Source organism: Hippocampus guttulatus, chromosome 15 (assembly GCF_054856545.1).
Source record: "Hippocampus guttulatus isolate MCC_2025c chromosome 15, RoL_Hgut_1.0, whole genome shotgun sequence".
NCBI classification, from domain to species: Eukaryota; Metazoa; Chordata; class Actinopteri; order Syngnathiformes; family Syngnathidae; genus Hippocampus; species Hippocampus guttulatus.
Genome location: NC_141275.1, coordinates 5,889,787 through 5,917,599, shown reverse-complemented (window position 1 = coordinate 5,917,599; position 27,813 = coordinate 5,889,787). Strand labels below are relative to the sequence as shown.

The 27,813-nt window shown below is 42.3% G+C and overlaps 1 protein-coding gene across 2 annotated transcripts; it reads right to left on the bottom strand.

Moving 5' to 3' along the window:
- Nucleotides 1-1,011: 1,011 nt before the first annotated feature.
- On the bottom strand, nucleotides 1,012-27,807 carry zzef1 (zinc finger, ZZ-type with EF hand domain 1). Of its 2 annotated transcripts, none has more exons than XM_086130458.1 (54): nucleotides 27,406-27,807; nucleotides 25,908-26,052; nucleotides 25,534-25,728; nucleotides 25,169-25,352; nucleotides 24,868-25,067; nucleotides 24,156-24,366; nucleotides 23,887-24,003; nucleotides 22,541-22,719; nucleotides 22,022-22,120; nucleotides 21,846-21,937; nucleotides 21,601-21,746; nucleotides 20,980-21,085; nucleotides 20,355-20,573; nucleotides 19,334-19,425; nucleotides 19,034-19,242; nucleotides 18,820-18,953; nucleotides 18,658-18,725; nucleotides 18,465-18,579; nucleotides 18,137-18,305; nucleotides 17,831-17,952; nucleotides 17,620-17,742; nucleotides 17,085-17,254; nucleotides 16,845-16,926; nucleotides 16,563-16,764; nucleotides 16,013-16,140; nucleotides 15,659-15,899; nucleotides 15,438-15,517; nucleotides 15,245-15,335; nucleotides 14,686-15,169; nucleotides 14,431-14,595; nucleotides 14,170-14,289; nucleotides 13,908-14,069; nucleotides 13,657-13,789; nucleotides 13,435-13,573; nucleotides 13,148-13,313; nucleotides 12,789-13,051; nucleotides 12,475-12,647; nucleotides 12,173-12,368; nucleotides 11,925-12,085; nucleotides 11,342-11,622; nucleotides 10,996-11,170; nucleotides 10,774-10,906; nucleotides 10,470-10,693; nucleotides 10,020-10,328; nucleotides 9,827-9,924; nucleotides 9,604-9,739; nucleotides 9,070-9,429; nucleotides 8,854-8,997; nucleotides 8,478-8,646; nucleotides 8,296-8,394; nucleotides 8,021-8,186; nucleotides 6,990-7,140; nucleotides 4,476-4,547; nucleotides 1,012-3,057 (listed from the first exon to the last, which is right to left on the bottom strand). In XM_086130458.1, the coding sequence occupies exons 1-54, from the start codon at nucleotides 27,805-27,807 to the stop codon at nucleotides 2,977-2,979; spliced, it is 9,081 nt and encodes a 3,026-aa protein (XP_085986584.1). In that variant the 3' UTR covers nucleotides 1,012-2,976. The 2 variants fall into 2 exon arrangements, with proteins under 2 accessions (XP_085986584.1, XP_085986585.1); XM_086130459.1 differs by having other exon boundaries at nucleotides 12,475-12,599.
- Between the last annotated feature and the right edge of the window lie 6 nt (nucleotides 27,808-27,813).

Here is a 27,813-nt window from a genome sequence, read left to right as displayed (position 1 = left end):
CAGAAGCCATTCATTTACGAATGTGATTGCGCTTTAGATTTGAATGAGGCAAAATGACATGCTTTTTCTCTCAAATATATTGTTATAATCATTTGTTTCAGATGTACTGTAATTATTTTCTGTATAAAAATTAATTTGGTGTTCAAAAAGTATTTTTTCAAACTTGAGTTTTGAAAAAGAGGGGGTCGTCTTATAATCAGGGCCGTCTTATATTCGGGCCAATACGGTAACTGTACAGTAAAATAACATTGACATGCTGCTTTTTGTTATTAAAACTGACCAGTCAAGTGTCATGTCCTGTATTTGTTTTGTTCCAGTTGGAGAGAAGGGCGTTTCCCTCCAGCAGGCGCACCTGTTCTGTGTTTACTAATGAAGTCTGCCAAGGGGATCAAATCCTAATTCCGCTTTCTTTGTATATGAAAGCTTAAGACTTGGCACCGGTGCTCCATGAGGAATACAGTCCAATTGTTATACAGTATCTCTGTCACAAGCAAGCACAGGGTGCAAACAATCCTATGAGCTTTTTTTCTCTCCAAGCTTGTCATTCTTAAAAAAGATAGCACGATGGCAAACGATCAGACGAGGCAGAGGAGGGAGAACTGACTCATGCACAGTGAGGGATCTCCGGGAAGGTACAGAGGGGGAACCGAATCAACCCGGAGCCTTATTGAGAATTTCCTCCATTTGATGTCATTATCGCATCAGTGATCATTACCTTGCGAGGCTCCAGATTGCAGGGAGGGAGTCAGACCGCGTCGTGTATAAAAAGCACATCGCGCAGCATGGCAGTAAAGGGAAAGCAATGTGCCGCATGGTATTTATTTATTTTTACTGCTTTTAGCTGTAGTTTTCGTGGAGGCACCAAAAAAAACAAAAAACTGTGATGTGCTGCTGCTAATTTCTGACAGTGTGTGGGCTCTGATCAATGTCAGCTTAGTAATCAATGCATTTGTTTCTGGAAAGAAATAATGTATTACACATTTAAAAAAAAAGGAAAAAGAAGACAGCGGGTTACATTGACCTCATTTCTCTTGATTTATTATTTTTCTTATATTAGAAATGGTTCAACCCAAGTAGTAGTTTTTGCCTTCAATGTGGCATGCATACAAAATCTGACTTGTCCATCTGCTTGTGACCAATATGATATTGATAAGGGATTGCTATCGATCTCTGGTGCGATTTATTATTCACAAGATACAGTATGTACATTCAAATGCCTTGAATCCGGCATCCTCAAGAAAAACAATGCAACATTAAAAGTAAAAAGTTACCAAAAAAAAAAAAAAAAAAAAAAAAAAAAAAAAAGAACGTTCAAAAGAAAATATTGCATTTCGTCTTTGAAATCAAATGAATGAACCCCACTCGTGAAGTTATGATTGCTTCATTGTTAATCTTAGGCACATTGTAGATTGGTGAGGCCTTTCGGAAGCCAGGAGGAGGCTAATTACCTACTTCGGTCCTCATTTAATTCAAGCTGATGTTGGTGTAAACAAAAGCACTGAGCTTTCCTACTTATTTCATAGGACTATCATCCAAAACATTTAAAAACAAAAACAAAACACATATCTATAAATGTTTCTTCTGCACAACCTTTTCATTTTCGTGATATGTAATAATCTAAAGGGAACTCAGCTAGGAGCCCATTTGGAGATTCTCACGGCTGTGGGTTTCTTTGGCATAAACAAACATTATTTTCTACAACAAAAGATCTTTTTTTTTCTCCCCCCGCCCCGTTTTATCTCAAACGAATAGCACAGTAACAGCTGAAAAACAACCACCGTCAACTTGCCCGGAAAAAAAAAAAAAAAAAGTGCATGGAATTGTCGGCATTCGGCTAATCAACTCTCTTCTTTCTCTTCATGCGATTCAACATTACCTCCAGAAAATATCCTCATAAAATGAGAGTGTCAATCATCTAACTTGTTCATCTGTAGACTTTTAGACGAACAGTCAGTTATGTTTCATCGCCTGAAGCCTGTCCCTTCTTTTTAATGGTATAAGAGTGTTTACTCTGCAATACACACTCGCCTCGTGTACGGTTATTCATGGCCCCACTTAGTCTGACGTTGAAACGACATCGAGACTATCTAACGTCGAGGTACACGTCGTAAAATAACAATAAATAAAGTCTGTGGATAAAACTAAAGGCCTTTAAGAGAGATGCAAGGGCCTTTTTTTTTGTTATTCATTCTCATGAGATGACTTTACAGTTGGTTTGTATCAATTCACAGGCGAGTCCCTTGAGGACACTGCACTTGAATAAAGTGATGAGAGAAACACACTCACAAGAGGCTTTCAGTCTTCCCTTGTCCCAAATCCCCATTCGATGCCACGACGAGGCATCGGGTTTATCTGGCAGAGAGGTGCGTGTTCTTGGGACACTGATTAAACCTCGGAAAAAAGCTCCCCCCCAAATCCTATGTTAGTTTCTCTATATCAAGTATCTGGAAAGGAAAAAATATAGTGAAGATGGGGGACAGAGAAAGACAGGAAAGATTCAAGAGAAGAGTTCAACTATTTTTTTTTTACCTCTACTGTGCCTTCACTTTTTTAACAAACTCACACACACACACGCGCGCACACACACACTTTTTTTTTTAAGGCAAGAGGGACATGCTTTCTTGAGAGTTGGGAATTTGGCAAACCAAGTCCTTTCGGCCCTTTCAGCACAGCATCATCCAGTTAAAAAACAAAAAAAATGTGTGTGACCCCATTGTAATTACATGTGAATGCACATGCAAGACATATGGGCTTCATCTAAGGCAAAGGGGATCGTGAATACATGTAAAAAGTGCTTGTCGAGCCTGCCACAAGCAGCTCAGTTCCAGAGTACGGCAAAAAGCCGCCAGGGTGTTTCCTGTCAGTGGAAAAAGAGCACTGGCTGCTCAGGGAGGTTTCGCTCCCTTCTCCCTTCATGATCAAGATGTGTGTCCGCTCCCTTAGGCTGCTCCCTTCATATGTCTCCCTCCGGATCTCTCACTGGGACACGCTCAGCAGCTTGGTAGACTTATTGGGGTAATTGATAGCCAGGCTAATGGCAGCGATGTTCTTCAAAGCCTACATGACAAAATGAATAGGAATCAGTGTGCGAATCGAATACATGCCTGGGGAGAACATCAACACAAGAGCTTTTGCAAGTTGACACTTTTTTTCCCCAAGCCTTTAAATTCTGGCAACGTTAATGAGGAATTACAATTACAAAGCAGAAAACACTTATTTGAAATGTACAGCAGCATTGACCGGACCGTGCTTCAATAAAATATGCGCAAGACCCATTCGTACCACCGTGAATACTGATTTTATTCTACCCACCTTATTGATGGAGGATCGGGACCGAGCCTGGACGTAAATAGCCAAAGTCCATGAGAAAAAAGTAAAACTGTAACGGCCTACTGATACGACAAGATGGTAGCGATATTTTTGTCGAAATACAACTCCTCAACTCACTCCAACGTAGTCCATTGACACTAAGAAGCCACAGGATGGTGCCAAAGTATATCATACTTGTTTTTGACATGAGTACCCAAACAGCAAAAATGAAAGAAAGATGGAGAGGCGGGTTTGGGGGGGGGGGGGGGGGGGTGAGTTCACTCTGATTTTATTATTTCTATTTTCTGTCACACAGTGTATTAACCCTGAGGGTGAGGAACTGACAATTGGACCACGACATTTCTACGCATCTGAATTATCCAGTTAGCACGTGATGTACGCTACACGATTGATACTCCAAGTCCCAGAATGCTTTGCAATAGCTGGCGCATTGTTCCTCGCTCATGTGTTGGTGGCCCTGCTCGTGTAGCTCGTTTGAAGCAAGTAGTAAAGTACTTCAATGACAAATTGGCGGTGCAGAATGACGTTTGTTTTTGTTTCCGTCACTCCATAAGATACCTTACTTATTAATTTGATATTACATGATTTCCTCTCTTTATAAGGACAGAAACCAAGCAAGACTCTGGCTTTGAAGTGAAAAAATTTTGTAAACAACATACTACTCTGCTGTACTTGAATAGTGTCGTCGTTCCCCCACCCTTCAGGAATATTAGGTAACCAAACCTACAGATCCACCTACATTGTTGTATTTTTTCCACCTCCCCACATCATTTCTGCAGCTTTGGTCAACCCGTAGGCTCTATTTAAGGTTAAGTACATCGAACACAGAGGCGTGCTCTGACACAAATGATAATGGACTGTAATTAGTTACCAAATACATTAGTCCTCTGAGTGCTGCCCACACATACAAAACAAGGGGGTGGGGGCAGGCGCTCCACTGGGCATCTCCAGCTTGATGAGTCACGACATAAAGAGAACCTTGGCCTTGACCGTTCAATCAAATGAGCACTTGTTTAAGAAACCGAGTGTACAAATGTGACGAGTGCCAATCATCACTGTGTGCTTTGTGAATTTTTCCCAGCCACATTTTTTAGGGATGATTTGAATGCACATGGTCAAATTGTAGAAAAAAATTAAAACCTTACCAGTGCTGTATGATTTAGGAGGTGTTCATCGGTGGTCATCGCTAACAAGTACTCCTGGAGGATGCCCTGTGCCTGAAAAACACATACAAGTGGAACTATTTAGAATACATAGATGGATAATTCATCAACCCCGTGAGGGGAATTAAATGATCACAACAGCAGTATGCGCATCTATTGTATTCACTCTTGTTTTTGATTACAAGTATGGTGACGAGCTCAGGGTGTACCCCACCTTTCGCTCAATGAGAGCTGGGATAGAGGCTCCAGTACACCTGCGACCCGAGTGACGATATGTGGTTCAGTGAATGGATGGCTGCATTATCGGGTTTTTTTGCACGTTGAAATCAGAAGAGGAATTACCGACATAGAAGGAATTGAAGGCAGCTGTATGTTTGCTGATGTACATTCGCGAATAAATTATTGTACAGTCAGATTTACAATGAGTGCAAATTTCAATGTGTCACGGGGATAAATGATCTGCTGCAGCATTCGTCAATAACAATGAGAAAATCAAATCAGAATACAGGCCAAATAATGGTCGGTGGAATGCTGGAAGAGTTATTGTGATCCATAAACACAGTGAAGAGTGATTCCACTACTAAAGAGAGGTTAAGCACACGCGTTTGAGGAATACAGATAAGATGACGACAGCGCGAAATGGGCCGAAACCATCGACATGGAGAACATGCATCCCTTTGTAGACACAGTCCAGAGGCCTTGGTCTGCCACAGCCTCCCAAAGTGTTTGTGTTGGGAAACATCCGAGCACAATTTTTAGACTCGGTAGTGCACCTTAAATATAACTCACGCTTCCTGGGGTTAAAGGTTCACACATTCTCAATCGATGGAAGCTCATAAAAAGAGAACTGATCCACACGGCAGAATGTTTGCCGGTATGTCAACGTAAAATTCAGAATGACCAAGCACAGTACAGGTGTTACAAACTCCGAGCCGCCATTGGCACAGTTCTTGGTATTATTGTGTCGAACATCCTTAACAAATCCCAACACCAATTTTCCCCTGCTAAATTGAATACACATCAGCTTTCATTCACACAACATGAAGTTGAACAAGAAGCTCAGAGAACTTTTGAAATCAACTTGTATACATGCACAATGAAAAATTAGGCAGGAAAAACTTGCTGTGATACTGCCATCTGGTGTGTGTTCATAAGTACTTAACAACTTTTTAATTCGAAACTTTCTGGGATTGTGTGGGTAAAACAATTCAATATTGACCAATAAGTCATCTGGTATCCATTAATTTATAATGTTTTTGTTTATGGTTTTTTTGTCAGAGCAGCAGCCTAAAACATTGTGAGGTAGCCTGAAGGGAAGAGCCCGTGTTGCACCTACGGATGGGAAACTCCTATCTGCACATTCATAATCCAGGAGACTATTTACTACCGGTATTAATAATTCAATGTAAGAAGATAGAGCGAGATGGAGGACAAGCGAGCAGGGTGCCGGTGCAGCTCTGTGCTGTCTAGCAGATGGCAGGGCGGGGCTTTGGGAGAGCAGGTGATCTGAGCAAAAACATTGCTTGTGTCACTGAGACACAGATACCGACATAGGTAAAGCCTACAATGTTGTGTGGATTTCCTTCTCCCTATTATTATTACTATTATTATTGACCTCACATCAGCGACCCGTGTCACAAGGGAAAGTGTCATTTGAGGAAAGTCCAAGTCAAATTTCAACACTGTTAAGGTTCTCAACTTTGCAGATGCGCTGGCACCAGTATTACTTTTGACTGGTTACCAGGAAAACAGAAATCTGCGATCTATGTTGGAGCCCAATATTTTACGTATTTATTTGCATATACACCTTCATGGTGAAATCAAATAAATAAATAGATATTGGTGAAAGTATTTATTTGGAGAATATTTTGGGAGCAATGACTTTCGGTTTGAGTCACGTCTGCCAGAGAGAGAGTGAGATCGCTGGAGAGTCGAGAGTATAATGCCATGTGATGGACTTTTATTATCTTTGGTTTATCTACGGCCGGGTTGCAAGGCGTACACGGCTATGTTATATATTTATTTATTAAGTGTTTCAGTCAAAGACATGATTGTAATTATTGACTGTAGATACTATGGAATATATTTTTTTTAGTTTGCAAGTTACCGGACTAGAAGCAGTGTTTGTGCTGCGAATGTGTGTGACATAAGTCGAACGTTCCTGATGCTGACTGGCTGTTGCCGATATGCCGCCGCCGAAGAAGAAGAAGATCTGGTGGTCCTAAAATAGTGTTGACCAACTGTAATTTCGTGATGACGGAAGCGAAAATAACGATGACGGAGTGGCCGACTGACGAATGCAGTTTTGGTTTGGCTTGCAATAACGAAAGACTGGTGATGATGGCTAGGAGGCCTGACTGCTGCAGAATGTCAAACGACAGAACGGCTCACCTCTGAATCCACTTCCCATTTGTTTCCCATTAACAACAAACTCAAGTCTACATAATACCAGATGTGACCGGTCTTTTCCAGCATGTGTGGTTAAAATTTACTCACAATGGCACGGGCCTCTGCGATGAAGAAGAGCTCAGTGAGAGCTCTGTGAAGAGGTAGCAACACAGTGATGCTGGTTGGATCCTGGCTTAAATTGTTTTCCATGGACATAAAGAGTTGCCACAGAGGTCGAAGCAAGGTCAGCTCATAGGCTCTGCAGTGCAAACAAATCCAGATTGAATCAGAAACAAAAGGTGTACACAGGCAAAAGAACTTGCAAAAGCTGCGATTCAATCAAACCAGTAGTTCATGTGAGCAAAGGTAACGGGCATAAAGTCAAGACTCTCATGAAGGCAACATATTATATTGACTATGTTACATTAATTGTCCAATGTCAAATAAAAAAAGTTTTTAACTATCTTGCGAATCCAACTGACCAATTCGATATCGTGCTCTGACTGCTGCTCTGTTTGGTTCAAGGACATCCTAACCTTGAGATCACATAATGAGTGGATGTCACTGCCAGTTTGACCAGATGGAAATTGAGCGAGTCGCCACATAGGCAAATTCCGAAATGCAATCTTCACCACGTGATTGTGATGGAAAACACGAGGCATATATGAAGGCTATTATGCAAAGCCTGCTCAGACAAATGCAAAGAAGGTTTGATGTAATGTAATATCCAGATGGATGGGACTCTTGAAATAGCAGTCTCATACATTCTATATTGACATCACTTGAAAATATACACCGGTATTTGCCAAGATTAGAAATGGTCAACAAATGTTTATGATTGGTTATTACGGAAGAAACTTAAGTCAATATTCTATTCGTTAAGATTGTATTATCTGGTATTAATAACAGTACCTGTTGAACGTTAAATGGGATTTTTCCCCGCCCTTGATTCTCGTAAATTATGTTCACAAGCAAAGACATGTTCATGTGTCTGGAAACAAATTCTATTCATGTTAGATAGAGCCCATTTCTAAGACGAACTAGTTCATTTGTCGACAAAATAGGATTTAAGGGGATATACTGATGTCATAATTAGCCAAGGAGATAAAGCCAGTGTAAAAATTGGTCCTCTCACTTACATCTGGGATTGACACTGCAGGAGGCGGAGCAAGAGGTGAATGGCTTTCAGTCTCTGGTTCCCAGTCTGGCGACAGGCCACGCCCACTTGCCACTCCCAGATGTCTGTCAATGGCAGTTGACTGAGCACTTGTTCATCAGCCAACATTTGCTTCAGGATCTCAAAACCTGACTCGATGGAGAAGCAAAAGCACAGAGGGTAAAAACAGAGCCAACAAGACGGCTCAATAAGATGACCTTGGGCATTTGGAAGAGTGGCGTTTTTATTTCTACATACCTGTCTGGAAGCGACCCCTGTGGCCTCCTGTAATCGTAAACTTGTAGCCCCACTCTGTGTTGCTCATGTCTGACATAAACTTGTAATACAAGGTATCACCTGAGAAAAGATATCGCCAAACAAGAGCTTGACACTACGACAAAAAGGAGTTGTGAAATTACAAATAAGAAAAGGACCCTCACCTGGAATTTCAAAATCAGACCATTTCTGAGGAGAGCCACTAAAGATGTGGACATCCTGAAGGAAGTCACTGCTGCTGGACATAATGAATTCATCACAACCTTCCTCTGTGTGGCAGCGGGAGTCAAATTTTACAGACAAGTAAATGGCTCCTGGGACGTGCACCTTATCCTGACAGCGAAAGAGAGATGCAAAATGGTGTTTTAAAACCGTAGAAAAATGAAAAGTGAATGGCTAAGGCATATCAGAGTAAACGTATAAACACTTATAAACCCTTGCGAAACAATTTTAGCACATTTCAAATTGGCGAACAGTGAACAATCAAAGCTGTTGGCTATGGCTTCTGATGTTTTGAGGGAAACATAAAAATCCACGCACCTCAAAGTTGGTGTTGTTGTCATATGGGTGCTTGGATTCTCTGACTTGCACTGCCATTCCGGGCTCTTCCATAAACTGACAAGCAGTGAGGGAAAGACTGCACAGCATACTCTGGCTGCAGCCCTTCAATACCCTTTGGAGAATCTGAACAACGATGGCATTATTTTAGACTGAGTGGAATCAAATTGACAATAATACTTTTGATGCTCGTCCCACCTTCTCCCACAGTAGCCGCTCCTCTAGCTGCATTAACATGTCCAGGATGTAAGCCATGTGAGACGTGCCGTTCAGTTCCAGGGCCTCCTCGCTCAAGGCCGCCTTGACTGGCCAATCGGCCAGAAGGGTGGCAAGCACGTGGCGAGCGTACAGTGTGGAAATGGCGTGGTTAACCTTCACTAGGTACTGACGAACTGCCCTGTTGCTGCGAACATCCAGTTCCTTGTGCAACAGCGCTGAGCTTTTCGTACGCCGTTGTTTGGCGTAACTGATCTGCAAGTCGCTCTCAGAGTTGGTGATGAGTCTCTGTGTCACCACGTTAACCTCTTCGGTGGCTTTTTCACATTGACCTGGCATAGACTGTCAAAGGAAAACATTCATAATTATGACACTCATCATAACATTTCTGGACCAATTCCAATTCTTCTTTTCACTAACAGTCATGCTTTCTGACATTACACCTGTTAGGGGAAAACAGCCACAGGGAAGTGTTCAAATTTCAATTTAAAAGCGATTTCTTAGCTAATAACTCACAATGCAAGATGCCACAATCATATCAGTGTCGACAGCCTTCGTGTTCCTGTCCTCCGAGTGAGGCCGTCTGGGTGGTTGCCATTTCTGCGCTAAAGTCCGGACTGTGTCATCGTTTTTTATTTCCTCTCCGTCAAATCTGGAAATGAACGAGCACGTCACATGATCAAGTGGGAAATCTTAGATGCAGAAGATAACACAGAATGGAGAACCTCTTTACACCAACCTCTTCTGCACCTCCGCAAAGAAGTCTGTTTTTTTCATCTGTAACTCATACATGGGTCGTACGATGGGCAGAGGAGCATTCAAGGCATCGGGGGTGATCTGTACAGAAAAGAAGAACCGAGTTCATTCATATGTAACTATTTTTTCCCTCTTATTTATTTTTAACAGTAAAAAGAAGTTGTCTCCCTCGTCACCTGAAAGCAAATTTTAGTCTCCTCATCTAGACCGTCAAGTGGTTCCGGCCTGTTGTCATCTGGGTCATCAGCTATGCTGCTTGAGTGGTCTGAGTCGTGCGCCTTGTCTTGCTCCCTTTGATCCCGCTCCGGGTCCTGAGCCATGGAATGTATTTCCCGCTTAGAGGAGTAGAGCATGATGGAGAGAATCTCGAGATCTCGTAACAACCACAGTTTGCTAAAACCCGTCCCCTTGCTGCACTTGCTGACAAGCAGTTGAGTTAATCCCGCTTGCTGGATGGCTTCCTGAGCTTCTTCCACTCCATGCTTCTACACAGAAGAACAAGGAGATAAAAAGATAAGGCTTTCCAATATGTTTTATTGATTCACGTTGTTCCTAATGTGCACACACTGATCGTCTGCAGATCTAAGTGGTAAGATCATATTTCATTCTTGCAGATTTCAAGGTACCTTCAGCGTGTTGTAGAGTCCTTTAAGAGCTAAAGAGAGAACCCAAGAAGCCTCCACCCCATCAAGAGAGCCATTTTCCTGGCTGGTCTGCAGCAGGTGGCAGATGATGGAAATGAAGTTGTTCAGGTAGCGGCTGAGCAGTGTTTTTGGCGGACACTGGCCCTCAGTTTGCCTTGCAAGGTATGCTGTAGAATCCTGAGACTGGATGAGTTGGTAGTCTTTGACTATTAAAGGAAGTAAAGCCCACAAGGTTCATTGCTGCCGTGTTGCCGACCGTGTGTTCCTACACTACTAGAATACTGACCTGTTTTTCTCTTTCGAGTCTTGATATCCACCACTGCCGCCTGGTTTGTTTCTGTGAAATGTTTGAGTAAGATCATGGTGTGGTGTTCATTGGCGTTGTCAATGAACACAGTCTGCGTGCCAATGCACAGCACCTGAGAGGCACAGGATTACACATTATTTGTGTCAAATAAAATGATCCAAGTACAAACAAGCATGTTACATTTTGTGCTTCTTTTTTTACCTCAGGGAAGCCCACCAACACCAGCAAGGTGAAGAGGTTGGTGCGTTTCAGAATTTGCGGCAGCTGCTGAACACAATGATTAGTGAAGGCAGCAATGATGGTGCTCCAACCAGGACAAGTGTTCAGATCATGTAAAATATCTGCTACTGTGCACGCCCAATCCAAACCTATACGACTGAAAAACATGAAAAAGAGATGGGTAAGGATGACAAAAATCGTACAAAAACCTAAATGTTTGTGAATGAGAAGAGTAGGCGTGCATTACAATCAGGGATATTTTCTTGAACAGCAAGCTTCAGTCATGTGGTGCAAGTAGTATGAGTCTGTAGCATGAAGCGAACAATACCTGTCTAAACAGACAGCTCCCAGGCTGAAGAGCAACTGGGTGGTCTTCCACCCGTGAGTGTCACAAAGAGCTGTCTCGTTATGTGTCAGCAACTCATACTTGTCTGTGAGCGCCTCTGTGACAGCACAATCAGCCTCAATGGGTGGGATTCCCATCAGGAGCTGTCCCAGTAGCCCCAGGGTAAGGTGATATGTCTCATTAAGAGACCCAGCATTGGAAATGATTGCCCTGAAAAGTTGGTGCAGAATGGAGCTGACACTTGGCAGACTCAGAGTGCTTTCCTAAAAAGAGGAAAAACGGGAACAATTCATGATTCAGAATAAAAGTCCTTTCATGAATCATAAACAACAAAAGGATAAAATATTTGATGCAAATTTCAGACAACAAAGGACAACATATGACTGACCAATAGATGATTTTCAGGAAAAATATTAAAAGGTTCACTCATTTAGCATCCTTTGGTTTCAGCTGGTGTGTTTACATAGAGGTGGCGTTTTTGATCTCAGTGTATCTCTGAAACCATTTAAGGATCATAAAAAGGACATGTAATCCCTTCCTAAACCTACTTAAATTAATGAATTACTTGTTTGACAGATGGTAGCATGGCTGCTAGAAGTCCCAGGATCCTCTCTCTGGAGCACTCTGCAAAGACATGCTCCTGGAGGGGGACCTTGGGAAGCCGGTCATCAGTCCCCTTGACATTATCTGATGCTGGAGAATTGGATGCTTGACTAGACTCTGAAGCTGTTCAAAATAGAACAGAATCAGGCAGCTGCGCAAGTCTTACCTTACATGAACAGTGATATAAACCAAGCTTATTGAGGAACTTACGTCGTGTCACAGGCGAAAGGGGCTCCTCGCTGGACATGGATGGTGTCTTGCTAAGGCTGATTGACTCCAAAGTGTCTTGGGTGACAAGTTTTCTTTTTTCCACCTCTGCTGTGCTCACTGGTAAAAACATTTCAGCGGCGGCACTGGGAGGAGAGCTCACTTCCTTCGACTTTTGGTCTTCTCTTGATGGCTTGCTCTTGAGGTGTGATGACAACAAGTAGATATGTTACACGCATACATGCGCATCAAATGCAAAGTGCCATACACACGATAGCCGACAAATATCCGTGTTTGTAGCTCACCTTGTCTTTGGGTGATGAGGGGGAGCAGACTGCTGCAGTACTCCCAGGGAGAGATGAAGTGTCTGTGGCAGTACTGACCTCCTGAGAGAACTCTGGGGAGGCTGGACACAGCTCACCGTCGGAGGCTGAGTCATTGGACAACAGTAGATTGAGCAAAGCTGAAGAGCGAAGACCTACAGGAAGTCCGCAGCATTTGACACACGTTCAAAGTTATATGAGTATTTGTACTTTTCCATACTAGTCAAAAAAAAACAAAGGACCTCTGACAATAATTGTATTTTGAATTTTTTAAAAATTAAATTGGGGTTTGATACCTTTGCTGGTTTGCCCCTTGAGCAAGCAGTCAGTGATGAGCTTGGAGCAGCATGTCTGTAAGGCTGACGCTTGGCTCAAGGTGGTACTGTCCAAGGGTTCACCGTCTATTTGCTTCTCGCTAATCACCTCTGAAGCATAGAGTGCCAACGCAGCAAACAGAAGCCAGGAGTAGTTGTGGACGTATGGTTGAATCAAACGATGCCGATCGCTTATTCTAATGGTCACCATCGGGTAAACTGTGATCCGGTGCGTGGGCAGGTGGCTAAAGGTTAGTTGAACAGCAACAGTGTTAGTGGCTCCGTACAACTATGAGATTAAAAGAAAAATAATTACCAGTGTTTGAATTTGAATGTGTCACCTGTCAGGATATTTCTTTGCATTGTAACATCCAAAGCACAGGTCGAAGTCTTCACACACATTGCAGTTGATCCTGCTGCCGACAATGAGTCCCTGGCAATGGTCACAGGCATACTCCATGTTTACCATCTCATGGTCATCCTCATGGCCTTCAGGCTTGGCACCACCTATTTAACAAACATACATTTTGGTTTCATCAAATTACTTTCATCCTATTAGCACAGTGGATAATGCTTCTGGCTCTTTAACTTGAACGCGTCGAGATATACATAGTGGTGTGTAGCTTACTGAGGAAGCATGTCTTGCAGAGGTCCATATCCATGCACTGCAGACATCGGTAGCGGTGCCACGGTGCCATCCTTTCACAGCCATCACAGGAAATCACGACATTGAGCAAGTCACAATAACGTGCAATGAACATGTGCATCTGTAGATGGAAGAGCACATGAAATTACTTTTCAAAATTGCGAAACTTCAATCAAACTCTTTTGGACTTTTATTTTCACGCACCTTTCGGCTGTCCTCCATAGAGTCCCCTTCATCAATTTTGTCGTACCACTTCTCAAACATTCCATCCATGCACTCATCCATCCACTCTTGGTTCTTCTTGTAGTCTGCAATTTCATCCTCCTCTGTCCACTGGCTGAAAAAATTACATAGACCACAGAATAATTCAACATTCATGTAAAACCTCTGGTACACATTTCATACTGATAAACCTTCCTATGCCTAATTTACTTCTCGCGTGGCTCAGATTTTACCTGATGGCAATGTCATGAACACTAATGTTCTCCTGGGACATGCTGAGTAAGAGTTCAGGAAGCTTGACGTTCAGGAAGAGGGGAATGTCGTGCACATCCCAATTCAAGTCTAGAAGGTGCAGCAAGCAGGTTTGCACACAAGACAGGGCTGGTAGAAGAGCTCTGGGAAGGAGTGACAGGGGTAAGGTTATACTGGTCACGACATAAACTTGTCGGCTCCAGTCACTTTCCAGTTGAAATGGAAATGGAAAAATATGCTGACTTGTCATTGAGATGACTGAATCCTTGCACTGCTTCAACCAGAACGAGCACCAGCTGATGGTAGGAACGTCGCACTTGCTCCCCTAGCTCTCGCCCGCTGTCTGACAACTGAGAGAAGTAACTGAAAAAGAACAGAGGAAATCAACTATCAAGAGTGTTACATTTTCGCCTATTAAGCTATTCCCATTACCTTTGATATGAGTCACTAAAATACAAATGTATGCAGTACTGCTCGTTATTGTAATTTTCTTCAAACATGTACCTGGTGAAGTCTTTCTGACATGTCAACAATTCTTGTAGGAACAGGATGCAAGGTGCTTGAAAGAGGTGTGGCTTCCCCAGAGAATACAAACACTCCTGAACGAGCTCCAGGACTTTGCAAACACTAACAGCCTGAGCTTTGTTCAGCGACAACGTCTGCAGGACACTATGGAATTAAAAAAAAAAAAAAACATGACTAAAAGCTGCATGGCATAAATCATATAAACGCTATACAATAAGACTGGCTGTCACATACTTTGCAGTTGTGAGGGCGTTGTCCTTTATGTAGTTGAGTATGTGCTTGAGAACTGGGTAGCGATCTTTGACGGAGGGGGATGTGCGGGGTTCTTCCATCGAGCGGCATGACAGGAGGCGTAGCCGTGCCCGACTGAATGGGGCTTTATGGGTTAATGCCGAGGGTGAGGCTGGACTGCCGCCTCCCCAGGAAGAGAGGCTTTCTGTGGAGCCTTTCTTGTCTGACTTGCAGTGGATACAAGTGGGGGTGAGGACATTGGAGGATTCGCTCTGAACTGGTTTTGCTTCAACAGTCTCCTGGGTAGATGCTGTTGTTGAATGTTCGAGTGAGGAACTAGCGTGGAAATCATCTTCTAAGACTGAACTTGGACAGAGAAGAAGAGCACTGCTGCCCTCTGCAGCTTTGGAAGAATCACCGTCGGGGTACGTCATACCACAAGGTGAAAATCTGAAGAGCAGGAGGCACTTCTCAATGCACATCTCAGCTGCCGAGAAAGAAATGATGTCACATTAGACAAATGATACAATGAGGAAAGACAATAAGAACCAAGGATCCTCACCCAAGGTCTCTATTGTAACCTCCTCAGTGCCTCCTTCTTTCTCATCGGGAATGTTCAATTTCCCAACAATATATCTCTGCTTCATCTCCAACTAACAGAAAACATGGGTCACAACTCAAGCTCATGGACGTGATCACATACACTGCAAATTCAACAGCAATTCATAAAGAGTCGTGGATCCTGTAAAGCTTACCATCCAAGTTCTGATGCTATCTGCCATCAAATAAACTTGTACAAAGTCCTCATTTATACAGGACTTGCATTCTTGATTGACTAAACATGAAATAGTAAAACAGAAAAAAATATTTTTAGAAAGTAAGACCAATACTATATGCACCAATTCATTGTCCAGAACAAAAATAAAAAGAAAATAAGGAGATTGTGCTATTAAAGCTGATATGTAGTACACATTACCATAAGTCTTGAGGGCATGGATAAGGACTGGTGTGTGGTAGATCATGACAGCCCAAATGGCATTCACAGCATGGTCTGCCGTTGACCCTGTAGCTAATTCGTTCCTGATTGCCTGTTTTTTACAGGACTGCACAAGGTTTCTCATCAGTTCTGTTCTGCTGTCTGTGGATTCCTGGGAAGGGTTCCATCGGGCAAAGTCTTCCAGCAGCCTCATAACATCATCAAGATTATACTTGCTAATCTAACATACAGACACACACACAAAAAAAGTGTAAGATTACAACCTTGTGGGGAAGGTCAGATCATGACAATCAAATGGAACATGACTGCAGGATTCAGAACAGTTTTGACTACCTGAATTGTTTTTGTCGGATCCGTGTCTCTTGACTCACAAAACCCATGTCGAAGAATGGGTTTCCAAAGTGGCGAAGACTGAACATGGGACACTTTCCAGGGTGGCAGCTCTTTCACAGAGCGTATCTCTGAATAATTATGGGAGGGAATTATGGTAAATAACATCATCAATTTTCAGGGAAAAAAAATCTCCTGTAAATACACTACCAGCTAATATGTACAATTAACTTGATGACTGGTACTCTACAGGACAAGGATGGATAAGTCTTGGGGGGGGTTGAATATTCTGTATACACTGCTTAAGACATTTCCTAAGATTTGTGCAGTTTTAGAAAACAGTACCTTTGAACACTATATTTCAGCATTAAAAGTATAGAAACAATAAAAAAATGATTCTGGTAATTGCCAGTGATGTTAATTTAAGGCAACATTTAAACTGAGTGGTGGTTTAATAACTCGGTCACGCACTACATATTTTTATGCCATAGGTTCAAAATGGGCAAAAATGAATTGACGTTCGGAACCATGCAGTTTTAGACAACAATCTCACCATGCGGTGATTTCAGCGCCATGGTTCTGCAGGCGAGACGCCCCATTAGTCGAGCCACAAGCAACTGCAGGTCGGACATCCACGAAATGGTGATGTCTGGCAGACCCATGGCTGTTACAGTGAATTTGTAACCCCACTCGTTATTGCTGCTATCAGAATGGAAGAGGAACTGAAGCTGAGGGCCTGTGTCAAATGTTACCTTCTAGAGACAGAAAGAAGCAACACGTGTTAAAGGTACGGACTATAAGAAGGCATCTTGAGGTAAAATGGCTTAATTCCTACCTTTGGCCACTTTTCACTTCCAACCTTCATGTCGTAGCGAACTTTTCCACCTCTGAAGTCAGTGAATTCCAGGTAGTCATACCTACGAAAATCAAAAGAATATAGATATATGTTTGTGTGCCTGAGTAAAATGTACTGAAATCCAATTTAATCACATCCTATTCTGATGAATAACTGTACTGATGAGAATGGGCTGGATTGATAGAAAGCAGTAAAGAAAAGAGCAATGTTTCTTTTGACCTCTTCTCTGTTTCGCAGCGTTCATCGAATTCGACTTCAAACGATGTAGCACCGGGGCAGGCAAAGATGTTGGTTTCATGACGGCTATCTTCATAGTTATGAGAGGACTCCATCGTCCAGGTCCTCAGCACCACTGGCTGTTGGGGTTGGTGCCAGCTCTCCTGGTTCGCCTAAACAATGTCATGGTCAATGATTCATGATGAATAGTGGATCTTTTGGACACACACTGAGGAATGTATTATGACAAATGAAATGTATTGAGTATTTATTTTGCAAATATTTTGTTCGTATTTAAAATGGTAATTTTGTCATACATCTGGTGTGGAAGTGCATGGTCCTATGTGCCCACTTTGGGTGGAAAGCTTCCACTGCAGTACAGGCAGAGAATTTTTCCACAGGGGCATATCTTGTTGTAATGTCACCACAGTTAGTAATATAGAATAGAGTAGAATAATCGATAGAACAATAAATTATAAAAAGATTCATTTGTGACAGGTCTCGTCAGATCCATTGAAAAGACACAGATTACACTTACCTTTGAAAAAATGTCTGTTGTACCACTGGACAGATTTCTGAGCAGCTCAATCAGAGAAGAGAAGCTCTTGAGCAGCACACAGTGAGGAAGGTCCAAAGAAGAAAGTTCTAGGAGGAAAATAAGCTGCAAGAGCAAATGTTGTATTCAATTCAGCAATCTCAACTCAAATACAACTGTCCAATTCAATATCATGACTATAATTGAACATTACCAGTTGTCTGAAGACTGTGGCAATGATAGATTTGCCTAGTTTGTCCGTAATCTCAGCGCCAGTGTACTTATCCAGCAGGGAACCTAGGACACTTCTGATACTTCCCAAGAATTGTTCTACATCTGTTGAGAGAGCAGAAATCAACATATGCACTTTAAAAAAAGTGGTTTGAGCAACACATTCAAGTTCATTGTCCTCCTCTTAAAATTGATTGCATTACAAAATGTGGCCTTCAGATAAAGACACTGAATTAGAATAGAATATTCTAATTCATAACTTGAAATATTAAACGAGGGTGTGTCTTACATTTTAATAAGATGACTCTGGCCAGTTCCATGGTAACAGCAGAAGAGGTGGGTCCTTTAAGCTGGAGGTAGCACCAAGAGAGGAGGCTCCCTTGAAGAGCCCAAAACAAGGACAGCAACACTGTCTGCCGACTGGGTCCACCATTGCCCTCTGACATCATAACTTCACACTGGAGAGAAAAGCAACATGCATCAAAAAAACATCACACTGTGAAACAACCTAAGATAGGACTAAAAAAAAACAACATGTTGCCAATTGTTGAATAACAGAACTACGAATCCGCTTTTCTTTTTATCACCGTAATTAAAAGAGCTGTCAGTGGTCTCACCTCTTGTGTTGCCACCAGCAGAAGTGTCTCCATCACTGCTAAAATTGGGCTGATGTCAAAGTCAGAAGGGGCACCTTTAGGTGGGAGCAGGAGAAGGCCACTTGGATCCAGATCACTGCATGGAGTACAATATGTCGTACATCCATGTACAGTATGTGATAATATGACATGTTCAAATCTTCAGTGTACTCACCTGAAGTAGTTACACAGTGACTCAAAAGTAACTTTTACAGATGGCAACTGATCTTCTGTGATATTTTTCTGCAAGAAAAAAAACCCCCACAATAAAAACCTCCAACATTCAACTTGTGTCAACAAAAAAAATACATTTTTAAGAATAAATATGTACACACACCATCAGGTGGAACAGTTTGTCCCGCCGAACGTGTTTATCAGGGAAGAAAACAGCTGCACCATTAAGAATGGCCTTCACGGCCTCTTTGTGCAAGGCATTTTCCACAAATGTCGCCCCCTCGGGCTCATTCACGACTAAAACAAAGGGATGACAATATTATCAGGAGTCTCAAACTGTTATTGATATCGATGGATCATGAGCATATGGTTTGTACTGTGGCAGAGATGAGAGTAAAGCTGCTCGACAGCCCTGACGGAATCAAGCTCTGCACTGCTGGATGTGGATGGCCCATCTGGGGCTCGGTCAACGGTTGCGCTGCTCATCTCTGGGCCTTGAGAGTGTAATGGATTGGGCAGCGTGGAGAAACAGTTCTGTAGCAACTGGAGGAGGTGAATTCTGCTTTTCAACACATCTTCTCCTTCACTGAAATGAAGCCAGAAGCACAGTTACAAGTGAGAGTGAGACTGCAGCAATGTGGTCATGCAAGGGAAAAAGAGTGGCTGCTTCTACTTACATCACCATTAGCTTAGTGTAGAAACTCCAGAAGAGGTCCACATTAAGCCCAGTGAAGTCCAGAAGGTACTTTAGTTTTAGGTGAGAGGAATCCTAAGGGAAAAGAGAGCGCTTAAAATCAAATGCCGAAAAAGGACAACCATTCAAATCATGTCTCCCAACTCAACATTAAGACTGCATTTTTACATGAATGAATATTTTGTGATTTCCTTTTTTTCCTGTAACAAAATGTTTTTTGTAGTTGTTTGATAGGTCCTGTGCTGCTGTTGTTCAAATTTGACATGACTTCAATTCAAAGCATTGAGTAATGAAATGTGGTGTCATAGATCACTTAATACATCCATAACGCAACTGTTGTGAAAGCAGTTCATAAATAAAAATGTATTGGATGTATTGTATTGTATCCATCCATCCATCAACTTTAAATATTGTCTAACATCATTTTTCGATGGCCAGCACAGTGAGCGAGGGAATAGAACACGGGTGTCAAACTCAAGGCCCAGGGGCCATCTCTGGCCCGCCACATCATTATCTGCGGCCCACAAAAGCAAATCAAAGAAGTCAACTTTCATGATGCCTGCTAAAATCTCGACCAAAATTTCAAATTCTCATCTGTAATAAATAAGAGTGACACTGTAAATATTTTCGTGGTACCAATACCCTCATGACTGTAACTTCAACAATAGGTGAATAAACCGTTATTCTTGACTTCTTCATATGGTTTCAGTCATAACGGCCCTACAAGAGAAACTAATTAAAATCAGGCCCGCGACAAAAATGAGTTTGACACCCCTGGGTTAGAATATCCGTCTCACAAACGACTTCCCCTAATTTATCTGTAGGTGTGAACATAAATGTGAATTGATGTTTGTCTCTGTGTGCCCTGCAATTGGCTGGCAACCAATTCATTCATTGTTTTGTGGTGGCTTAATCACATGTATTTTTTTCCCAAAGGCAGTAATTAGGTAAATTGTGTACACTTTCATCATTAGGAAACATGCTGTAGTGTTGTTTCTAATTACCATATTTTGTGTGAGCTGTTGAATGAAGAACAAAGTCTTGTTCAGAAGGCAAAGGCCGGTGACAGCCTCGCTTTTGCAGTGCTCGCCTGGAGAACTAAGCTCGTCAAGATCTGCAAGCTTCTCTGTCCCACCGCACGAATATCCACTGAAGCTCAGGGACTGCACCCCAAGACGCTCAGCAGAGTCCTGCCTGGTGCACAGGAACTTGACCATCAGAAACTGAGGAGACAGAGACATGAGTGAGAAATTGGTGAAAGCAATTCATCTAAAAAGTCCAGCTTCCACAAGGTAGTTTGGTTGGGCTAATTTTCGGTATACATATCACTCCTTATCTGAAATTTAATTTTCTTTTTTTTGTGCAGTGAGTTCTTCAAATTTACTGTTAGGTTACACTATATTGTGATGGTATGATGTCACACTAGTGATCCAAATCAACTTGCGATTAAATAGCAAAATTGCACCCGATCAAGATTAAATATGTACATTCTACAGCTCTTACAGAAATCATTTGAACTAAAACAGTGTTATGGAATCATGTGTTGGGATCAAACGCGCAAGGGGGGGAAAAGCACCTCAAGGATACAAGGTCGTTCACTTGCCAGTTTGATCTTGAGACAGAATTTACCTTTGCAACACGACACTGCTGCAGCTTGATCTCCACATCATTCCAGTCCTCTTCCACCTCAAACCAGCCAATCGGCTCATCCTCAGTCAGTGCTGGAATCCTCACACTGCAGGTCAAGTGACAACATGATGTGTCAGCGTTGAACTGAAACCACTCAGCCAAAGCCCCAAGCTGCTGTGGGGTATCCACACTCCAGACACAAACGCTGATGTGTTTTGCATTTACTGAATGAATGCTCAGATAAAAGCATTCATCCAATTGTGCATCAAAAAATATCAAAAATTTCAACAACCTCAGCTGTGCCATCGATCAGTCGACTGTCTTTGTTTCAGATTTATTGCTTTATTGTTGTATTATATGATAGTTGCTCAATGTAGAGCACTTTGTATACAGCGATGGCTGTTTTAAAGTGCTCTATAAATACAGTTGAGTTAAGGTCATGTAAGAATCAGCGTTATAGCACTGCATTTTGGCATGGTGACCGCATGAAAGTGACATGTGACAGTTGAAAAGATAACAGAGTACAAAGAAAGGCAAAAGTCTAAAAACCACGCGACCTTTTCCGAAGTAAAACTGAGTCATACAATGCATCATTGTAGGCATACAAAAAGTGCTTCTTACTTGTCTTGCACAAACTCCTTGTAGTCTTTGTAGTCCCACGTATCATACTTTTTGAACCTCTTGAAATGTTTTGCGGCATCAAACGGTTCTTCGTCTTTGTAGGCAAACACCAAGCCACATTTCGCCCCAATGGCACCTTTTCGCACCTTATCACATGAATGCAGAGGCAGTTATGTATTCATTCCCTTTTAATGTGAAGAGCAGCAAAATGAGCAGACATTATCACCATCGTTAAGGACACTCACATTGATTTTCATCTGAGTGACTTGAAAGTTGCTCTGGTCCTCGGTTGACAGGATCACAGTGGCTTTCCTCTTGCCACTTTCAGTGAGAAAACCTTTGGAGCATCAATTGTTGTCCTTTAGTGTTGCGTCATACCAAGATTAGAGAAAGTGTGCTCACTTGTATTATTTACTATTACCATCTCCATTAGAGGATTCTGTCAGCATATTCTCTGGTCCTGATTTCTCCTCTTTACTCTTCGCATCACATGCCTGCAAGTGCAGCTGGAGGGGCTTCCCTGTGATGTCACATAGATGTTGATCTGATATGATCTCATTATGAAATATCACACAGCTTTTGCCAGTATGTGCTGTGAAAAATCTAGTTTGAAAGGACCCAAATATATTGCTACTTTTTAAAAAAACTTTTATACACATAGATATATGCAAGCGATATTTCGTAAAGTTTACGAAATTAGTACCATTCAGGCCCCTCTATCCGCTGGCTCACAAATAGCGAAAATGTGCATACAACTGAAACCAACTGAAATGTCTTAGGAAAATAATTAAATAAAAAGATGAATGGATGGATGAATGAATGAATGATTGCACAGGGGTGGCTTGAATTTTTTAGACTTGGTAGAGACCGGTGTTTGACAAAGGTCTGGTTTCAGTATTTCTTAACGTGAATGACAAAGATGGAAGACCGGAGACATTACCATTTTGATAAAGTAGTTGCAGCCGAACTGCGGCCATTGACGAGATGAGGGAGGAGGCCTTGTATTCTGTCGTTAAGCGGTCGCTGATGCAGGAAAGGGCTTGGAGGATTTTGGCCACACTCCCTCTGGCCAGGGCAAAGGCGAGGAGGGTCAGCTCTGCATCAGGACTCACACAGCAACTTCCCAGGTACAAATTGAAAAATACAGGCATTTAGTTACATTTAAAGCATGTAAAAAAATTAAACAACAGTGAACCAGGTGAATGAAGTGTTGTTAAATGAGAATACTACAACGGAACCATACCAAATGATATCATTCTAAAGTGGACCAAATTTGTCTTCTGTAGTCATGTAAAACTTGGAATCAAAGTCATGCATGAGGTCACGCATCAAATTGGCGTGTTTGCACAAGACCTCACCAAGCAAGCATTGTGTGTATTTCTTCTATTTCATGTTTGGCCTTTTGTCACACTTTTACAATAACCATTTAAACTGATGGATGAGAGCCAGGTTACCCAAATAAAAGCTTTTTTTTTTTAAACTTAATTTCTTCTTATACCTGGATGATGGTTAGACATTTAAAAATGTGACGTTTGAGATACTGGAGTGTTTTAATGTTTATATGTCTGAATATTAACATTTCATATGTTTAACATTTCGGGATTTTAACTCTGACATGTGTTAATGGTATTTTTTTTAATACAAATAAACAGGAGATCAACCACCCCGATCATTGATTTTTGGTAAACCTTAGAGTAGGGGTCACAAAAGTTGAATGAGGGAAACTGTTTCTATTTGTAGACGACGCTTCATATTTCATCTAAAAGGTTTCTTCAGTTCTCAATTTTTTAGGCGTGGAGTCTCTTCCGTATTTATGCCTCAGTGGGTGTGTCCACTGGTGTTGGTCATGACTTGGGTGTTGTTATTGTCTGACACAGTTAGTGAAAGCTCAGAGGTTTAAAATGTAAGTGAAATACATTTTCCAAGCAACGACAACATAATAACCAACGTTATTAGAGAAACAGCGTATACTGTAATATATGATGGTATAAATACAGTATGGCCAATACCAGTCAAGAAACATGTCCAATGTGGATCATGCAATGAAACTGTAAAGAAGCTTTAATTGTTATGTTTGATAATATCATTCTTGTCACGATGAAGCTGCGAATAAAAGTCCCAGAGAACAACTGGGGAATGCAACATTAGGTGTAATTGACAAAGTGGGTCATCAGCACACGAAGGCTCAGAATTGATTTGAGCCTGTCTCTCATGCGATGCTGTCAGCTTTATCAGTTCAGCGAGGCTGTGTTGGGTGAGTGTGATGATGGAAAGTCAGGGCCTTACTCTGCTATCCTGAGGAGAAATGCATCCACCTCCTCTAAGATGTTCAAGGAGAAGAACTTGGGGAACTTGGTAGATGACGGCGTAAGTGACAATGGTGGCATGTGTTGTAATGCCTTCCTGGAAAGAGCAGCATAGTCAATTAAAATCTGTCAGACCATTGAAGAATGAAACGGATTCGCTTCGTGTTTCTTCTACGTTTGTCATAGCTGACAAAAATCGCTATTAAAAAACAAAACAAAGCAAAAAAAAACAACAACACATTGTCTTACTGAGTGCTCTGAAGTACAGTCTGAGCCAGTGCAGGGTTGGTCTCCATTGAGGCAGTGACCAAAGAGGTGAGGAGAGACAGGTACCAGATGGCTGAAGCATCCGAAACAGACACCTCTTTGTTCTTGGTAATCTGATAGCCCAGGGTCTTCAAACCATGAATCCGTGTGTCACAGCCATCGCTCAAGCACCGCTTGATGTTAATTTGGATGTCTGGGGTTTGAGCAACACACAATGCTGTGAACACACTGATGGAACGCGCAGTGTCGAAATCATGTGCTGAATTGCTATAGAGTCACAGTGTGATGTAAAGTGGAGCTTTACTAATCAAACAACTTGTTGTGACAATTTACAATGAGGAGTCTTTGTAAAGTCAGGCCAGAGATCTTTGGATCGATCGTGAATCATTTACAGGCACATAACAGGTCATGAAATCAAGGTTGTGAATGCAGAGGGCTGTTCAGAGACACACACTGCAAAGCTCTTTTCAAAATGTTCTGTTCATAATCATGTGATTGCTCTCGCTTACAAGCACCTCATTGCATTCTGCCTTCTTCCTGTCTTTATTGAGGTTGCTCTTTACTAAACACGATGATGTGGCCAGCAGGCAAAATAGGTTTCATTCAGATGTGCACCAATCAGGCTCTAGAATAAATTCTCTAAAAGGGCAACAAACGATGATGAAATGAGACCAACTGACAGGTGATGACTCACATGGGTGTGTAATGTTGGCATTCTCCAAGAGTGCAACGTAGCCTGTCACATTGCTGGGGATGCGGATGTCTCTGATTTTGTCCAAGGAATGGAGATTTTTGCCCACCATTACTGAGATCAGCTGAGGCATGTAACTGTGGTCATTAGCTGCCACGGCAACGGCCAGACGCCTCAAAACCACGTCTGGTTTCAGTTTCAATCTGGGAACCCAAAGGAGACAAAGGTTCGACATCAAAACAGGCAGAGTAAAATCATCAGGTAAATCTTGAATCGTCACATATTTCAAAGCAAATGGCCTTGCCTTATCCAGTGTGAGCGAGCACTGCCGTCAGACTGCCAGAAAGATGTCGTTTCTCCGTTTGTCATCTTGTAAACATCAGCAACGTTGGATGAAGCTTCGATCATGCTGTAGCACTGTGTGACCACCTTCACCTTGTCCACATCTGGGTCACGGTCCAGTTCCGCTCTGTACTGGATATCCAGATCTGAATATGAAAAAAAACCAACAACACGGTTTTAGGTGTGTAGTCATCTTCATTGTACCAAACGGCTGGTCTGAAAGCTATTCCGCACAACAGTTAGCACACAAAAAGTGTAAAACAAATACTGTCAACAATGTGACAAAACCTAAATCTTAAACTGTTAACTTCAAACTGTGCTGTTCACCTTTTTCCCGTTGCAAGAGGACCTCCAGGAAGTCCTGGACCACACTCGACCTCATTGTGCAGATACTGTTGTAGCCGTCTAAAATAGGATAAGGAATAGCGCTGCTGGGAATGTGATTCCTGTGCAAAAATTTCAGGATCTTGAAGGCATGTGCCCCCAACCGGTCTTTGGTCTTGGAGAAGATGTCAACAAAACCTGTTGAGTGGGGAACACGAAGGCATCATTTTAAAATACAGGTGGTATACAATGTGTGGTCAAAAACAACTGATGGCACTTAACTCCTTCACTCCCAAAGACGTTTTTAAACGTCTTTTCAGACTTGGTCCAGAATCGGCTGGTACTGAATGAGTTAATTGACTAAACACATCACGTACCTGGGGTTAGGGAGCACGCCTGTAGCTGCCTTATCACATGACTCAACTCTCCCCGTAGATTAGCTCCATTGGAGTTCTTCAGAGTAAGCAGCATGCTCTCGACATCTACCACCCCATCCCCCTCAGCATCAAACTGTCCAAAGGCCTAAGATGGAGATAGACAGCGCACTTTGTGACATTTTTTATCATGCATAAGCCAACACAGTGAAAGGTGTACAGTAGACCAAGTCTACATTAGCTTATTACTAAATAATAATGTTGCTGGTCCCTCTCTCTGGAATGACCTCCCACTGAACATTCGGCAAGCCTCCTCGCTGCCCGTCTTCAAATCCCTCCTCAAAATTCACTTGTATTCTTTGGCATTCGACTCAGCATGACTTAGATTTGTTCTTGGTTTTACTGTTCTGTGCTTTCTACCGTCTTTGTTACCGATTTGTTTTACTGTTTATTGTACTGTATATGTTAAATTGCTCCATGTACAGCACTTGGTATGCAGCGATGCCTGTTCGAAAGTGCTCTATAAATACAATTGAATTGAATTGAATTGAAATATAGAATGCATGTTGACTGAAAAAGGGATAATGCAGAAAGGGATAGACAGAAAGATGACATCGAGCAGCAATTCTGGGCACATGAGCCAGCTTTGCCACAGTGGCATTCCATCTACAGTACATGCCAACAAAGCTACATTTACACTGAAAAACACAATCACCTGTTGGGCCATTCATTCACATTCTTTGGTTGAACAAAAGTGGTCAAAGTTCAGACAGCTCTGACAATAAACCTGATTAGAAAAGGTGACAATGACAACTCATAGGAATGTTGCATTCCATCCAGGCATCATTCGGGTCGCAGATGAATTGGAGCCTTTTCCATCTTACTTTGGATGAAAGGCAGGGAATACCCTGGACCAGACGCCATCCAATAGCAGTGCTACATTGTACTGTTAAGTTATTTAACAGTTGACAGGATAAGTGATAACATTTTGGCTGAAAGCAGCACAGAAAATAATGCTGAAAGAGAAGTTACAATACACGACTGTAATTGGACATATCTCATTAAGATCAGGACTCAAAACAAAACTATGTAAACAATTAAAACTTTACAAAGCAATGCTCAGTTTTGACTGTCAATGTAACAATACGCTTATTATTGTGGTTGTAATTTTCAGGGATGTTATGTGCTTTATAAACCCGAGAGGTAGTTGTAATAGTTTGGTTACCAGCTTGAAAAGGAAAAAACAGAAACACTTCACAGTGTCATGACTGTGGGGTGTTTCTGCATGCAGTGTCGTTGTCCAACACTGCAAATTACAACGCTATTCAACGAAACCCTCGGCGATAGTGTCAATAATTTTATGAATAGATTTATACTGCTCCAATATTGACTTCACTGTGCAAGTATGCCGAATGAAGAGTCTGGTGAGTGCACATCCTCAAATGCAGTACGCTACAAGCGGTCGTGTTATTCAAGTCATTTGATGTGATCGCTCATGTACCTCTTCGCATTCATCTCTGGGGGCATCTCTACTCTCCAACATCTCACAAAACTGTTCAACATTGACGGATTCTTCTCCTCGGTTTAACCGCTCCTCCAGCCAGCGGACCAGAACTCCCTCGTTCCCTGCCAGCACAGACTCCCGGATGACGACTCCAGAGTCGCTAATACGAGCCGCCGCTTCTCTTAGTTTCACTTGTTCGAAGAAGACGGCGGGGCTCGGCGGCCCACCGGTGGGTACGGAGACATTTTTCGGTACTCGTCTTCCACCCCTCCCGGTACCGGTGCCTCCGACAGCAGTGGCCGCAGAGGCCGGACTGCCTTCCGCCAACACGGGGCTCTCTGTTCCGATGTCTTCGTCGTCGCAGCTGCCTCCACCACCACCGCTCTCCGCGTTCCCCATGACTGC

Excerpts from the sequence above, each read along its gene's own strand:
- zzef1 (XM_086130458.1), bottom strand. The coding sequence starts at position 27,807 with ATGGGGAACGCGGAGAGCGGTGGTGGTGGAGGCAGCTGCGACGACGAA. Across the intron at positions 22,121-22,540 it reads GCAACTACTTTATCAAAATG|GGAAGCCCCTCCAGCTGCAC; the intron begins GTAATGTCTCCG and ends GTGACATCACAG. Across the intron at positions 16,927-17,084 it reads CGCTGCGAAACAGAGAAGAG|GTATGACTACCTGGAATTCA; the intron begins GTCAAAAGAAAC and ends TGATTTTCGTAG.